We start from the raw sequence: 18,144 nt of genomic DNA, 5'->3' as shown, positions 1-18,144 counted from the left end.
CACAAGTTTCTTTACAGCTTTATACTACATTTTAGTACCTTGATTTCTTCTTGAAATCTCAGAAGAAATTTTCTTAGCATTGCTTAAATGTTAGTTAACAGAACCAATAAAAGGGTACATAGATCCAGGGTGAGAAGGAAGAAGTGGATATTTATCTCTTCCTGCACATTTTTACCACAGTAATGGAGTTAATGACCTCTCATTCTCCTGTAAATCTGCATTTGACAATAATGATTTCCTAGCTAGGCCTTTGTAAAAAATCCATAATCAAATTCTTCATTTAGTTTTTTTCTGGGAATTGTGTACTATTTCAAAGCCAACAGGGCTTTGGACTTGTAAAGTAGAATGTTCTTTAAAAAAGAGATGGGTATCATTCCCTTGGGTATCTCAATCCTGGATTTTTGTCTTTTGGTTCATGATTCACATGTAAGTGGTTTCACTTTCATCTGTATTCTCTTGGTTGGTTATACCTGTCTCTAGTCATCTATGCATTTTCAGTACTCGTTCTCAGCATAGCACCTGATCTTATTCTGCATCAGTTATACGCAAAAACTTTCTGAAAAGAACAGTGCAGTCCACAGGTATATATGCTATGCCTGCCTTCACGTGCTCTGCAACTGCTTTTTTTGATCTTTCATAACTTGGGTCAAAACTATTTGTAGGACAGAAGGAAGATGTGAAAGTTCATTTAAAGCCAACAGCAAGCATCTGCTATTGTTTCAAATTTGCACCCTAAATATATACCCACACTGAAGGAAGGAAAGCCTGGGCATCAGGAGGTTTGTATCACCTACTGGTATAAACACTGATTATTTCCGTACTAAGACCTTCCTACCCCCTGCTACAGACCAATCCACAGAGAGAAGATGAGGAGGAAGCACTGTTACGCAACAGTCTGGCAATGGCTCAGGAAGACAACTCTTAAAAATTAGGACAACAGAAGGAAATTTATTTTTGCTTTTAGCAAGAAGTGTTTGTCATATTCAGAATGTCAGTTCCACTATTTTAAGGCTCATTAGTAATGCAAACAATGTTTCAAATTCTCTTCAATCATCCCATAAGAAAGTGGTAATCAACCTTTGTTTGCCAGTAGACATGCCAGAAATGAGCTTTGTCTCTCTATCCTGGCTGTGTGACAGCACATGAAAGTCTAATCGGTAAATGCTGCTTTCCCTGATAATGTTTAATCAAGAAAATGCTTCAGAGAGAAAAATTAGGGAGTTTTGACAGTCCTCCTTCTCAGTGGGAGCTCCCAAAGGAACTGTAGGCTATTGTAAGCTCTAGCCAGTACCTCACAGCTGGTTTAGGCTGATGCTACAGCACTCGTGGATGATGATCCTAATTAAGCTGCTAATTATGTTCTCTGTGGAGGTGATTAATTAGCAACAGGAAAGCCTTGGATACTGCCAACGGCACCACATATAGCGACAACTAAGCAGGCAATAACATAAAAAAATCTGAGAAGAGATTTTGAAATGCATCTCTTAGACCATGATGAATCAACTTCCTGGATGATACAGCAGCGAACTCAAATGCTTTTACTCATGTCCAGCATACTTTAATGAGGGCATATTTGGAACCTGAGCAATTCTCTTCTTTTTAGTCCTGTCCATCCACATACACACACCCTGCCATGACAGACCCACAGAAAGTGATTAATAAATCGGTGAACACTGCTGAGTTGGGGTTTCTTGCTCATTCCATGCATATTAATTAGAAGTATAGAAAAAAAGAAAAAATAATCTATTGACACAAACCTGATTTGAACTTTTAAAAGTGAAGAAATTCAGAGTCTTGTCTAAATCTTTAGCTTTACTGTAGCCAAATGATGCCCAGCTATACATACACTAACACAGGTTTTACCACTTTCAGACACTACATTTCACAAAAAAACGCTGTTGATGGGGAGCTGAGGAAGGAGGTAGTGACAATGAAAAAAAAGTTTAAAAGCTTAATTTTGCTGGCTCCTCTGATTTTCAAACTGTTAGCTCCGAAGAGCTGCCTAGTGTGAAATCATCTCGAGGCAGTGTTAAATGGATTGCAGAGACTGGAGGAGAGAAAAAGAGATTCACCAGTTGAGGAGAGCCCCATACTTGAAAAAATCCACATAATTTAACTCTGAATCCTATTCCTCAACCTGATTTTTCTGGGTGTAAATATAGGCTCAAAATATAAATATGAATGCAAAGGCATAGATTATGGAAAATGATAAATATTGATACAATTTGCCTAAAGAATTATTTAAATAATCCAATAGTTATGCTTGGCCCCAGCTTCAAAGTAACTGAGTCACCTGGGTTCTCCACAGCCTCTGTGGGGTTACAGAGAACTGAGACCTTGAAAAGACAAGTTTATGGTGCATCAGGGCTCCAAGCTGGATTAGGATGACACTCTGATATCCTTGCTTACGCAGCCTCACACATACATTTAATTAGTCCTATTTTAATTTTCTCTTGTATTTAAAAAATAGCATACTCAAGGTCTCTAGACATGCTTTTTACATATTTTGAACTTCATACAAATATTACCTATTATTACCTAACTATCCTTCGAGCCCTGCAGCAAGTGATTTGTCACCAGTCCTGGAAGGAATTCTGTTGCCAAAACTTAGGTAGTAGGCATCCTCCCTCCACCCCTGGAGAAAGCCTGATCATCTCTATTGTTGCCTTAAGCTACTTACAGTTACAGATTGAATTCAGTGAGAAAGAACGATTAAACTGTCCACCATACACATGCTGTCTCTACACGATGCATTAAAGGTATGGTTTAAGGCAGCAATTTTACTTTGCCAATCATGGTTTACTGTGCCAAACTCCCACAACGCAAAACACTGCCCTGGTTTCAGACTTTCAGCCCAGTGCTGTCTAATGAAAACAGCTACAATGAAATTTGCATACTGGCCAAATCTACGGGCTGCTTTTTGGGCTTTTTTGTAAGCAGCTGTATTCATTCACACCTTAAAATACATTGGACTTAGAAAAATAAATTGGAAAAAAATAAACTAGAATGATTCTTCCAGGACATCTCCCAAGAAGCACTGGTTCAGATGGGAAGTTTTAATGCCTATTTTCTGTCACACTTCTCACACTCTCAGCTTTGAGCCACTTCCCCTTAAGTGTGAATATTTATTGTATTAATGTACCGTTGCTAACTCAGCTAACTGATCTGCCCTTTAAAGCTAAATGAAGTACAGATATACTGAACTGTTGCCAGTAACAAGTAGAGATAAAAGCTGCTTGTAGTTATACTAGCAAGGAATAGTATTTTTTAGTGGGTGTCCTAGCTTATTTTGCCAATACAAAGTCTTAAATCTATCTGTTCTGACATACAAGTGGCAGCATTTTAAAAGGCCAGCAGCAGATTGTCTTTCAAATTTGTGTAACACTTTGCCTCTCTTAAAAAATAACTGGAATTCTTCAGAAATAATCCTTTATTAAGGTGTTCAATAAGGATATTGTTTTATATTATTTTATTATTACAAACAATGGAAACAATACCATTTTATATTTTATTTTGCATTTTGTTGCTATGGTTTTCACAGGAGTAAGATTTTACCTCCCTTATTATGAAGCTTATCAAGTGGATTTTGACACGTAAGACACTATCAAACTGTAAGTCCTATTTTCTGCACTTAGGAGTCAAAGGGAAATTCTTCATCTTGACTCAACAACTACCTCCACTGAAGAAGCCCTGGGCCAGACCCAGGCTGTGGATAGCGCAGATAGAAATTTGGAAGCTGTTCACTTTCCTTACAGGGTTTACAAGTAATAATCAGCTTCTGGCTATGAAGTGTTTTGATGTTATACAATACAATCAAAATGCTTAATGTCAGTGAGCACTGTTGATTGCTGTTGATTGCTTCAGAGTTGATACGGCTTCTTTCTGCATTTAGGCAGACTGTGCAGGGAGTTTGTGCAGGGGATGCTGTCTCATGGGAAGTGCTGAGGACAGCAGAGATTGAAAGCCAAATCAAATGTCACATAAAAAGCAAGTAGTCAGAACACTGATAATCTACAGTGGTGATGGTATAATGTTATATTTATTATTTTTATAATCACCAATAAAAGAACTAACTGAAAGGTTTTCCCAATGTGGCTTGGATAAAGTGCTATGCAGACAGTACAAGCAGATGATCATTTTTGTAATTATCTTGTTCAAATGCAGTCTGTTTTACTAGAGGTTTCTAAACATATGTGATTAACATTTACACTTGCACACACACAACTGCAGAGAAATGACTGAAAAGCCTGGAGAAAGACAACGTCTGGCATGGTCCAGAAAGTGGTAAGCTATCTCCAGGCTCTGGCAGAGCTCTTCTTCCCTCACAGCCCTGCTTGGTATTTTAGTGTCGAGCTTATTTCTCATCATCCAATTTGTGGCCTGTTTTGAACTAGAGATATCTAATACTGCATCCATGAACTAGACAGAGACAACTCTCATTTCATTATGGTACAAGTGAAATGTGTGCTTAGGCTTCCACCGGTAAGCCCCACTTTTTTTTTTAATATATATTAAAAGACATAAACACAGAACAATGTCCTACAAAGGGAAAAATGGGCACACGTGAACACTGCACTCAAAAGAAATCTTTGATGTCTGTGCTTGATACAGGACTGCTACCTTACTACCTCCTTCCTGAAAATCCCAGGTTGGAGAAAGAATATTTGCTGTAAACCTGACTTACGTTGGTTTATTATTTTATTGTCAGTTAACAGCCAAGCTCCAAATATTAAATCAACTGGAAGTCCCTAAGCCCTCTGACTTCACAGGAATTCTGCACATATAGAAAGGAAAGACTAATCAAATCTTTAACAGATTAATCAAATGGAAATAACCAAGGAACGAAGGACCAAAGTCCTGCTCTGTAACAGCTTCTTTCAGTGACCTTAGACAAATCCCTTGAAATTTGTGGCTTAGTTTCTTTGTGCAGTCACAGGTATAGATGAGGAAAATGAAATTAATCACTAAAAGGTCATCAATTCTGGTGGTAATAATGACGACACAAGCAGCTATGATAGACAAATACAGACACTAGGTTTCTATTTACTTTTTAGAGGTGGGAGAGTATGGAACAGTTCAACACAATTCAAAATGCTCATCATTTGAATTCTTAAAGAACTTCACTGTGAATTCAAAACTAGTCTCACCTATTTAAAGCCCAGGATGAAGTCATTTTAACAGGTAGGGACAAAATTTTCATTAAATATTTCCACTTTATAGAACTCTGTCCTGGTTTCAGCTGGGATAGAGTTAATTTTCTTTGCAGTAGCTGGTACAATGCTGCATTTTGGATTTAGTATGACAATAATGTTGATAACACACTGATGTTTTTAGCTGTTGCTAGGTAATGTTTATACCAAGCCAAGGACTCTTCAGTTTCTTAGGCCCTTCCAGAGAGAAGACTGGAGGGACACAAAAGTCTGGGAGGGGATGCAGCCAGGACAGCTGACCCAAACCAGCCAAAGGGATATTCCACACCATAGAACATCATGCTGAGTATGTATACTGGAGGGAGTTGGCCAGGGCTTTGTGATCACTGCTCGGGGACTGGCTGGTACCGAGCAATCGTGTGTGTTAAAACACACGTGTGTGCATCACTTGTTGTGTTTTGGGCTTTTTTTCCTTTTGGATTATATTCCTCTCTCCCTCTCTCCTTTTCATTACAATTGTTGTTGTTATTTTTATTGTATTTCATTTTATATCAATTATTAAATTGTTCTTATCTCAACCCTCAAGTTTTACCTTTTTCCTCCTCATCTCACCTGGGGAGGCAGGGGGAGCAAGCAAGCAGCTGTGTGGTTCTTAGTTGCCAGCTGGGGTTAAACCACAACAAACTCTCTCTTAGCACTCACGTTACTTTGTGGAGAAACTTTTGTAATCAAAATAATTTCAGTACAAAATAAAAGTGCAAAAAAATGTAGAAACGTTGCTAACAAGAAGTGTTCTGCAATTCTGAAAAAATCTTGAAAGAAAATAACTACTCACCAGGACACAGTATAATAAATATTCCTTATAATTTATTATCTCATTACCTTTTAGAGTGAGGAAATGAGTAATTTGGAGAATTTGGGAAATTTGAGAATTTTCTAGCAATAGAACTGAAGAAGAACATTTTTTTAGAGGAGAAACAGTTCTTTAAACAATGCCCATACACTTGCAACCAAAGACCGACAACGATAGTGAATATGAAGGCAGGGGTGGGGGAACCTACCACAGCATGTCTTTTCACCTGTGTCTATATCTTCCAAATCTAAGTACTTGTCCACCTGCCATAAAAAACACAATTTAGAAAACAGATTAAAATGTATTAATTCCATTCCTTATAATAAAATCCAGAGAAACACAAAAAAGCACTGTCTGCTTCACCTTTACCATTGTCTCCTGCATTTTTCCAAGAAATCATATGAATTTTCTTTGAAATGTGTAACTCAAAGGAAAATCTTGTACATATAAGCAAAGAATTGCTGTGAAAATTGCTGCATATCAACTACAGTGATGGAAAAGAAGCTCAAGGTATATGGCAACTTTTTCAGGAACTTGGTGGCAAAATGGAGAAGTAAAATATTCTCATAGAAGAAGTTAAATGATACGCTACTCCGCATTCTTGCAGGCTCACTGCATATGGCACAGAGACAATAAATGCTGTGGGCTATGCAGAGCCTGATCCTTCTGTTTTGATACTAATGGTAAACTGAATGGGAAATAAAAAAGCCAAGAATTATTAAATTTTTGGTACTTCATCTGGGACGCTGCACTACTGTTTTTTCAGGCTAATACCCCTTGAAAATGGTCTAAACTATCTAAAACACACCACAAGGAAAGACATTTCTTGTTTCACGTAGCCCTCTGAATAGGTGAATAGGGTGAGAGTAAAAGGCCTTTTCCAGCCTATGTGCAAAGAGTGTTACCATGGAGGATTTACTGTATGCACTAGGTAGTACTCTGTGTTTCCACAAAGTTATTAGAGATACACTTAGATGATTTTTCCAACATGATTTGACCCCGTTCTCATCAACACTTACATAACCCTTACACTTTAAAAGTACATACTCATTAACATTTGGAAAAAATTTGGATGGTGATGCTCTCATCTTTCTTTCCCACAGATGGGAAACAAATACATCAACAAATTGCAAGTACTCTGTAAATGAATAAAGCAAAAATCAGTCATGTTCCACTCACAATGCCCACTCTGAAGAAAATCAAACGAAACCTCACCTTCGCTCTTTCAGACAGACTGAAATTATTTCCATCAGAGCCACCAGCTTTCCCACTCTCATTCACCACTGTCTGTAGATATATAGGCAGAAATACTTATATGCATGAAATAGAACCAAAATCACAATCAAAGCTCCTACTGATTTACACATACAGATCCTTTACAGTGTATTAATTTTTTTTTAAAAAGTGAATGCAATGCTCCTGAAAACAGAATGTATCCAGGTAATCGGCTGAAATCCTACACAGAACCAGACTGAACCAACTGGAACAACAGTAGCAAATAATCATAACATGTCTAAAAAGCAGCATTTAGAACAGAAGCACTGTTTTTGATAGCAGTTTTTTCCCTCTTTCCTCAGGGCAGGTTTAAGGTTATAGTGGCCAACTTACTGCATTACAGCCTCCTCCTGCTACTACACTAGCCATTTCTCTGATGCATTCTACTATTACAGTATTTGTTTCTTAAACTGCTAATGTGACAAAACAGTGCAGCTATGCTTGAAACATTTTTTTCTGTAGCAACAAAGTATTAAAATGTTCCATTAAACAAACGATAATGTAAATTGCACATTGCTTTATGGGGCAGAAAGCCAATTCAAAGTGGCTAAAGTAAGAGGCCCAAAGGCAACCTACCCCAATGAGGCAACCATATTATTCATGAGAAAAACGGCAAAAAGATTCTTGTCATTATTATTACACAATTGACAGACAGAATGTGATTGTTTTAAAAGCCTTGCTTGATTCCACCTCAAAGGTACGTGGTAGCAGGGAGGAAAATGACAACTTGTGCTCTTTGGCTGAGGCCCGGCAGGCCCGCCATTTGAAGGCACTTCAGTTTGCTGCTCTGTGCATTACACAAAATGACCTGCTACTTCTTTTTTAATAAGAAGTTTAATGAAGGGAATTTTTGAGTACAGGCTAGACCACAGCTTTGCTATCTGTTATTCAGGCAGGAGGGTGGAAGTTCTTAACACATGGATTCAGATTTCCATCTCGCGCTCTCCACATGATGTCCACATTAATGTCCCAATACATTAAATCCCTAATCTCCTCTGTTTCAGAAGATTAAAAATCCCTCCAGCCTTCCTACTGTTTACTTTAAATAGCTGAACCAATCTAGCTTCAGTAACACGGAACTCAGTACTTGCTAAAATCCCCAAGAAACAAAATAAACATGTGCATACTGGCTTCCATTCTCTCAAGATTTTTTCCCTTTTGCCAACCTCTGCTGTTGACTGCAGTTTTTAGTGAAAGCATTACAAAGGTCTTTCCTTGCAGGGCACCTTACTTATCGGTCAGATTATGGCAGGTCTTCAGTAGAGTAAATGCTACTGCCAAACGTGATCCCTGCAGTTGCCTCTGTAAGCATTACACACTTAGGTAGTATTTTAAATATTTGCCTTGGATGGGATAAATACCACTAGCCTCTAACATTTGGATAGTGTACTGCCCAATATTTTCATCTGTTTAAATGTGGTGCTTGTCCACATGGACAAATGTTAACTCATTACCCCATTCTCATTTTGCATCTGTGGTGGAAGAGACACACAAATGTCTTTGCTCCTTTCAGGTGGGCCATCTTGTTTATTTCCATTTGATAATTCAGGAGTAGAAAAAGTATTTCTTAAGGAGTCCACTTTACTTCCTTGAATTGTCTTCCCTTCTTCCTCTGCAAGGAGAACAGATAACATAATGCACTATCCAAGAAAAAGAAAACCGCAAAATTCATTAGATCTAATATTGACTTATTTTACACATTCACTTTTCCTCTCATGCTCAGCATTTCCATGTACTCCATAGAAATACATGAATATACATAGACATACATGAATAATACATCATGTACTGCAATCTTTATCATAAAACTGAATATGCAGTTTGAACTTTAAGTGCACCTATTCCTCAATACTGAAGAATTAATTGTCTCAAAAGCCTATGCAATATACAGAAAATTTGATAAAATAACCTGAGAGGTGAAAATACCCCAATAAAGCAATACAGTAAGTGAGATTACACCTTAGTTTTTATTTTAAAACTGTTTAAATGCTCTCTGAATTCTGCACAAAATGGCACATTTGTGCCCATGCCTTCATCTGGCACTGAAAACACCTGCACATATGAAGAGAGTCTCTTCTTTGTGGCACACTATAAACCCATAGCAACTGCATGCACTCAGTTGAGCTATTTTAGATGTACAGTTTTAGAATTAAAACAACAAAAAAAAAACATTCCCTAACACACTAACACACGCTCCCAACACTTGCATGTCTAGTTTTAAAAGTTCAGCAACTATGCTTATGCGGGATCTGTGCTCACAAAATCGCTTGCTATCTTAAGCACTTCAAGTGCACATATTCCTTCACATACATATCTGATGCTGTGCCTTCTTATCAAGCACAAGGAAGGACTCTGATTTTGATCATAGTACAGCAACAATCTGGTCCAAAACTGAAGTAATTCTTGTATTTTCTAACTCAGTATCTTGGTATCACCCTGTTTATACTATCAGCCCAAACATGTGCCCCATGTGTGAACCTCACAACCATTAGAGCAAATGTCCATGTTGTCTAGTATAGAAGTAAGCCTTGGTAGTTCTTGTCAGAACTGGTATTGATACTGTGGCTGCGAATCTGCCCAGGGCCAGCACCCACAAAGCTCTTGGATCTCCAAGGGCATCACAGTCAGAATCTCCACCAGTCCAGGACTACGTGATGAAATGCGCTGACAGGTCCTATAACCTAGCCCCTGTATCTTTAGTTAATAAAACTCATTTGAGCTAATTTCTTTAGGTACTGCTGCTTTCAGTGTTTAACAACTACAGTATGCTCTTGACTTAGCTTATTACCAATTTGATTTCCTCCCTGTATCAGCAATCTGACTGGGTGAGAAAATTTTGTGAGTAAATAATTTTTTATTGGGATCAGACTAATAAACAGAAGTATGCCAGTGATATTTAATTGCCAGAATTTTAGGTCCTGAGATTAAAAATTAAATACAAATGTTCAAGAAGGGTTGTTCTCTTAGGGGGTTCCTTTGCTCTTGAAAGACGGATTGGAAAAATATTTTGCCAGTGGATTGACAGAAGATTGGAATAACTTCTCTCATGTTTATTTTATACATCAGACATGGCCAATTGTGCCCTCACTGAAAACAGGGAAGTATTCAGAAACAGAACTGAATCTTTCAATGATAGCTTGTGACATCTTTCAGACCTTTAACAACTCCTCAGACAACAAGAGCAAAGACAACTATTAGTGCTTCTGACTGTCCTACCAGCCAGGTCCATGGAGCACAGAGCAGCCAGAAGAATTAGGGTACAGCTAGGTGATCATCAAATGAAATCTCAACAGTACAAACTGGATCTAGGAGCTGATAACAGAACAGGACAATATGTGCACGGAAGTATGGATTTTTGACCCATGTTGAATAGGTTTTTTCCTATAACACGGCAAAAAATAGGCAAATCATAGCCAAAATAAAAATCCAGGACTTCTTATTTTAAAAGTCCCATTATCAAATATGGAGCAGCTATAGGATAATCAATTCAAATGAACTTCACATCACATGTTCTTCATGAAAAATAAATGCTCATTTAACAGAATTTCTTGGGTTTAGTTTGAAAAATCTGCGTTGTGACAATAAGAAAAGCTGTCATGCATTTCTAAAGCATAATTATACGTTACAAGCATTGAAGTAATTCTTGTGGAGAGTTTTAATGATGCCCTTGGGGTTACTACATTGAGCCATCCACCGAAGAGTTATTAATCCCCAGGGACAGTTCTGTGCTGCAGTTACTATGACACACAGAAAGGGCTGGCAGTCTGGACATAACCTGAAGTCCACACTCATAAGAGTCAAGGATCATAGAAAGTAAATTGCACCAAAACAGACCGATATAGCAAACATTTTAATGCTCAGACCACAGATGGATCCTCTGAATAATTCCTAAATCCCAGGCCTCTTGATACATGTGTCTTCTCCCTGCTTTTTTAGCAAATACTTTCCTAAAGCAACATTTGGAAACAGAAGTACATATGGGCAATCTCTTCTTCCTACACACTTTTTCAAGCCATGGAAATGAAGGACTACTGCACAAGAAACCCCCTCTTAAACTCTTGACAGGCAAAACTGTCACCTACTATCTGAAGATATTCTTACTGTCACCCTACTTTTTAGGAAGAACTAGATGACTAGCTCAAAAAGCTTCAATCTTTTGTTACTGCAGTGGTAAAACAGGATGGACTTCCTGTTGTATACTAAGAATTTACAAGTTTTATGCTAAAGACTGACAAGTCATGAAGGATATTAATGTATTTTAGGGTATGTGCGTATTAGGAAATTATTCAGCCAAACATGTACAGACCTATAGAGTAACAACAGGGATTCAGGGCCCAGTATCCTCCCTGTGCACATCAGAAGCCTTTTGAGAACTGAGAAAAAGCTTCTGGAAGCCATACGTTTTTCTCAGCCTGATCAACAGAGAGACAAAAGGTGTCATGAACTGGAATGATCAGCAACATAATTCATACAGCTGATAGGCTCTGAATAAACATGATATTCGTGAGCAAGCCCATGCCTATCTTGGATACCACTGTGGTCATTCCTCTGGGATGCATACCAGATCATCTCCAAAATACAGGTTCTGAATTCTCCAAACAAAACAATATCACTTTTAGCATCAAAAGACCTATGACACCTAGTTAGGCAATTACAATTAAACAGTACATACAAACTGTACTGTACCTATTTTATTAGGTTATTTATTTTCTGGACAGCTGAGCTGTTGTCACAGTTAAAAAGCTAGATAGATTAAATGAGTATTTATGTGTCATTCACCAAGCCCAGTCTACAGCAAGAAGCACTATCCCATCTCCTAAGAGATCAGTCATAAACTTCTGTCAGAAAATTTTTCCTGGTTAAGACCATTGCAGAGTTACTGGTTATAGAATCCTAAACCTTACACTTGATGAAACATTCACAACTGCAATGTGATACTATATTCGTGACAAGTGAAAAATTCAGAAGGAAAAGAAAAAAGTCTAAGCAACCTAAAGCAGCTGTGAAATGCATGCTGCAGACAGAGTATCAGCTATGCAACCAGGTGCATAATGAGGCTATGCCACATAATTGGAGGGAGGGAGGTGAATCAAACATTACATTTCTCGCTTCAAGCACAGTCCCTCAAGGCCAGTAAAATACACCTTCAGATGTCCAAAATAACTACTGACACCTATAGTTTCTCAATGCATGCATCACATAACTGGCTCTCTTGAAGCAGTAGCAGTCATGATCTTAAAAAATATTAAAAACAACACACATAAATTGTTCTAAATTTAAAGAAACTACAATCTGCAGAGAAATATCACAGCTGTATTCCTTTGACAGTGTTCTGAAATTCAACCATTTATGTCCTTGCTTTTGAAAGAGATGGGGAAGGAGGAAGGCTCACATTCAAGCCAGCAAGACTGCAAAAAATGGAACTCTTCTTTCCTGGGATGACAGATGATCATCTACCACATACTGTTTTAGGTAGTCCTGTGAGGAGCAGGGAGTTGGACTCGATGACCCTTATGGGTTCCTTCCAACTCAAGCTACTATATGCTTCTAAGAGGATAGCTCTGCCTTCCCCCTGACTAAGTGATAATTGACTCATTATTCACAGTCACAGTTCTCAACCTGCCAAGACCCAGACGTACAACACTGGCCATTACAATATGTGACCAAAGTCCAAAATAAGGGGTACAAACACAACAAAAAGTAGCAGAAGAAGAAGGCTGAAATGATGGAAAGATTCACATATTCACTCTGCAGACAGTTTTTCAGTCTAACTTTTTAGAAATTCCATTGTCTATACCTTAACAATGAAATAACAAGCCAGCTTAGGTCTCTAGAGAAGTAAATCTGAGTCTCTCAAGAGTAGTATCTATCATAATTGTGTGTCACTGAAAAGTATGTTGCAGACTTCAGAAACATATTTCTATCAGAAAGTATATCCACCTTGATAATTTTTTTTTCTCTCTCTCACTATCTATTGCTTAAAATTATCTTTGTCTTCCAGTTTGGAAGGGAATCTTTTGGAAATGTCCACCGATCACCCTGTATATTTCAAAGAATAATGGAATCACTTATCACAAAGCCAGAGAGGAGAGCTACCAGGATTATCAGGAAAAACTTCCTGTCAGAGAAATCTGTTAAAATGAAATAGTAGCCCCAGAAGAATGACAAAAGTCTCATGGTGTGAAACATTTCAAAGTCAGACCAGACACAGCAATCAGTAACATACTGTAGAAAACCTGGCATGGGATAATACACTGGACAAAACAATACCAACTACCAGGTATTTCCCACCTTTTTTCAACTGAATGAATTCATTCCAAAAACAAAAATGAGAAAGGGGCCCCTTTAACTATTAAAAAAAACCAAAAAAACAACAAAAGAAAAAACACAGCAAAGCTACTATTATAAGTTCCAATGTACTTCTTCGTCCTCAGAACGCTGGACTGAGGGCCAGCAGAAGGCCTGTGAATCCCTTAAATCACTTCCAAGTTATGTTTTGATGGAAAACCTGGGACTCAAATAATACAGTGACTTTGTGCAGGACTCTTGAACAGAAAGTAATTTTACTTATAGTAGCACAATAACCGCCTTGTACAGAGGTCATGAGTACGAATTTCATGTTCATTCACTATCTCCATTCTTCAAACACATCATCACAACAGCCACACTTTAAAACAAGACCAAACCCTGTCACTGAAATGTTTCCATAAAATATCAGTAACAGACTGTAGAGTACCTGTATTTACTTATTTGCAAACATGTAAACCATTGTATGGTGCTGAGTTCATTTACCCTAAATGCCAAGCTGTAACAGGGGAAAAAAAATTTCAAGGCCAAAAAGCAAATCTGTTGAGAAGGTAATTTTTAAAGCCTTCATTTCTTTTTGATAATTCAATCAAACCATCTCCCAGATTTTCTGCAGTAACCCCAATCAAAACTTGCAGTCTCCTTCTGCTTGTATATTGCCCAGCTGAGAACAGAACGTAGTGTTTTAAAGTTACTTAGCCTACAAAACCTTCTCTGATTAACATTCTCAAGCTATCTTCCTGCTTCCATGTGTTTAAACGAATAAATCTCTGTAAATCAATGCAGTTTGTCCACCTTTTCATGACAAAAAGCCCAAGTATCCCATACAGCCATAGCTGGGGGATTTCAGTGTCAGGGTCCTATACGCCTGTCTGTAAGTAAGAGCAATCCAGGCATAATTCAGGCCCCTAAACTTCATCATGCTGTTTTAAGAGTCTTAGGGCATCCTGCCTAGCCTCCTGTTGCCACTCAAAAAGGCAGTGGATGTTCTACATATACCATACCATATCTGCCAACCCACAGCATCTGAATTGCCTGTCCCCTAGATATCTGAATTCCTAGAGTCCCATTCTAATCTTACTCAATAAAAACCCTCACTAATTTCAACAACGCTGAACTCACAGTAGCACCGAGCAAACAGAACTCTTCTGTCCAATTAACAATCTATACAGCAGAGAAAATAACAACTTATCTGCCTAAGTGTGCAAATTAATATTTTTAACATCTCTTGAAAGTCCAATATGTCAAAAATTGTGGTCTTCTCTTTCTGTACTTCACCTCCAATTAACAAGGGCATTCTTGCTGCTGAATCCTCTTTCCAATGTAACTCACTCATGCCTATGGAATTCGTTGCTCTTTTCACCAGAACAGAGATTCAGCAGGTGCAGCCTTTTCCCCTACCATCTTTGATCTTACCCCAATTAAATTACAAATAATCAGCAAAAAGTAGTTTACCTTTTTTTTTTTTTTCCTTCAAAAAAGGTCAACTTTTACTATAATCGGTAGTATGGGTTTGATTCTTTTCTCAGTAATGCCAATTTCCTAAGCAAATTTCACCATACCATGTCCTCAGCTAAGATAAATACATTATTCCATGGACTGGGACAAGTAACTTCAGTGGGACTACCTGATTTAAAAGTGTAAATTCTTAAGTACCTATTACTGCTTCTGACTGACATTTTTTGATACTCCCCTTACTGTAGCATGTTTGAAAACCAGACAGGAAAGGACCTTTTCTTGTATATGCTCCTTCTGGGGAAAGACAAATGACTGCTGCTCTCAAGTACGTTTCAGTCAATCTCACATACCTGCTTTAGCTTAATGTACAGCAATACTTCTCCAAAACTAACTCACCTCTTAATTTTCAAAAGTTTAACTGTTCTTTACTGTATCAGTATCTCACCCTTTTTCCTTTAATGGAACCTATATATTCTGGTTTTATGTGGCATTTATCTGTATCTCTGTTGTGCTTTACATAGTGTCAGTGTTAGAAAAGGGGTAATATTTCCTGTTTATATCACATTCACCCCAGCTAATCATTAAAAAAAAATTATTACTCTTCCACAGTTCAACAGTGCTGTTGTTGGATACCTTCCCCATTTGAGTACTATAATGCAGTCAGTTAAATAACAAGGTAAATGTACACTTGACCATTTCAGCAGCCTGCATGAGCAAAATCCTGCTTCTTCCAACAGATGATGATAAAAAATTATCTTTAAAAAATGACATGACAGAAATCTTAGAGCAGATCCTCAGCTGATATTAACCAGCACAGTCCTGTTATGAGAGCTACACCTCGTAATATCTACCAGCACTCAAGTGATATCTATCACTACCAAGCAATGCCACCATCCTAGATCAGATTTCTAATTCCAACAATAGTGGTTTTGCAGTGGGGGCAAAAAACAGCTTCATAAAGGCAGGCTGTACAACTGATAGTATTTTGCAATTATAATTTGAGAGCGTATCAGGATATAAAAGCTGGGAGACTTCTTCCAGAAGTTGATAAAGGTAGGCCTACTTGTTATGGCTTCAGAAATTCTATACTGTCCTTTGCAGGATGTAAAAAGTGTTACATCTCAGAAGTTGTGTTTGAGGGATAGTTCAGGGAGAGCTTTAAATTAGATAGTAACTAATGGGAGAGTATTAGTTCAGTCTACAGGAACTACACACTTCTTCGTAAGTCTTGGCTACATTAAGCCATACTTTGAACCTTAGCTAAAAGAAAGAGAATGTATTTGAACTTATTACTTAAATAAGCACTGTGTTTTTAACACTTGGGTTTATTTTCTTTTTTACAGTCAAAGCAACCACAAATGTGCTTAAGTTCACCCTCAGTACAAGGAAACTACATTAAATACACATGTTGGTAGCACTTTTAAAAGAGCAAGTGATATACTAATAAAGCAGGACAGAATTGATTTTGGAAACCTCCTGTGTATGCATTCTAGAAGAATCCAGAGCTAGGCACGTAACTAAATAAGCACTGTAAGAAAAAAGTGAATTGTACATAACTAAAAGCATCTGGCACCTCCATACAAAGTATTCCTTTCCTAACAAATAATATTATAAAAAGATTACAGTAGGTGGGACCAAATGAATAAAATGTCAGAGAGCCCAAGAGTTCTAAAAATGCTTAATTTTGGATATTATAGATAAGACATTAAGGCATCTTCAAAAGGCCTGATTTTTCTTTTAAAGGCAAATACCTACTGTCTTGAAATTAGGCATGTCTATGTGATTTTGTAAGGGACACTGAAAGCACACAATTCTACAAAGAGTTCAGCACTAAACTGGAAGTGAGGTCAATTGATTTCTGTTTCTGATTGTCCTGTTGAGCTACGATATGGTTCTGATCTCTGACATTATTTGCTTTGTGTCATTTCCACATCAGGAAAGGAGGCCTTCCTCACTGCAATGACATGAAACGTAGCCAACAGCTGCATTTAGCACACTTCAATACCTTTCAAGGCAAGGTGAGGAGCTAAAGCAAGAGATCATTCTGTGTAACCGCTTTTTACAGTACTACAGAGCTCAACCATAGCCAATACAGATTCCACCTATAGCGGTGTATCAATGCATCAACAGCAAGATTACTAATACTCCCCTTTTCTACGTTCTAGAAAATAGAAGTTATGCAACAGAATGAAAATACTTTTGTTTTTCCATCTGAAACAATCTTTAGAAATCGTTTGGTAATAAAGGTATCACAGAAAAGAACAAAAAATTGCTATCAGGGAAGCACTATTGTTCAAGGGCTGTCAAAGTTTCCACAAGTCCAGGTGCCTCTGTCCTTATCTGGTGCTGCCAATGAGCTACTATGCAATCAAACACGAGTCATTTCCCTTCTTCATGCCTAATTTTTTTCTGTCTATAAAATGTAGATGTAATACTTTGCATAGCAAATACAACTGGGATCTAAGAACAACAAATATCCATAAAATAGATCAGCTATTATTATTTCAGAAATAATCTATGATGTTTGCATCCCTATGTCTGGGTTTTTTCCACATTTAGGGGCTCTGTATGATATTTGATTTTATACTGTATTGAATGGAGGTTACATAGAGATAGCTAGTGAATTTATGATCAATAGAAAATTGCAAATTTTTTCTCCTATCCCATTCCTTCCAATGATCCAGCACAACACATCAATAAAAAGCTCTGAATTGACGCTGTTTCCCTATTTCATGCCCTGTTTAAGTTCCCTGGGGATGACAGATTAATTTAATTAGTTTTATTGAACTGTCTAGTTGCTTTTATTGGCAAATCCACTCATAGGAAGAAGGCTGCAAATTTCTCTTGGGGTTAGCATTGTCCTACTGGTCCATTTTTAAAATTAAAGTGAATTTACTGTCATTTCTTATATAGTTTTCTGCTATGCTTTCTGCTGTTGAGACTCACATTTGTAAAGTTCCTCCACTGACATTTATATAGGAAGTTTAAGGTGGTTGTTTTTCCTAAATGTGGTTAACAAAAAAAAAAGAAGCAGACAACTACCGTCAAACGAACCATGAACCAAATACATCACTCAGCTTTCACTGGGGAATTAAATTAATC

At 37.6% G+C, this 18,144-nt stretch overlaps 1 protein-coding gene across 22 annotated transcripts in view; it reads right to left on the bottom strand.

Annotated features, from left to right (window-relative positions):
• The window catches only part of IFTAP (intraflagellar transport associated protein), a 48,652-nt gene that overhangs the window by 13,431 nt on the left and 17,077 nt on the right, over window positions 1-18,144 (bottom strand). For 21 of the 22 annotated variants that reach the window (XM_080397527.1, XM_080397532.1, XM_080397531.1 and 18 more), the window contains 3 exons: window positions 8,733-8,890; window positions 7,219-7,290; window positions 6,212-6,266 (listed from right to left, as the gene is read on the bottom strand). In XM_080397527.1, coding sequence (XP_080253653.1) covers window positions 6,212-6,266; window positions 7,219-7,290; window positions 8,733-8,890 — 285 coding nt within the window. Of the gene's footprint in view, window positions 1-6,211; window positions 6,267-7,218; window positions 7,291-8,732; window positions 8,919-18,144 lie in introns of all 22 variants that reach the window. The other variant, XM_080397528.1, reaches the window with a different exon arrangement.

This window comes from Falco punctatus, assembly GCF_963210335.1.
Source record: "Falco punctatus genome assembly, chromosome: 7".
NCBI classification, from domain to species: domain Eukaryota; kingdom Metazoa; phylum Chordata; class Aves; order Falconiformes; family Falconidae; genus Falco; species Falco punctatus.
This window is presented reverse-complemented; position numbering and strand designations above follow the sequence as displayed.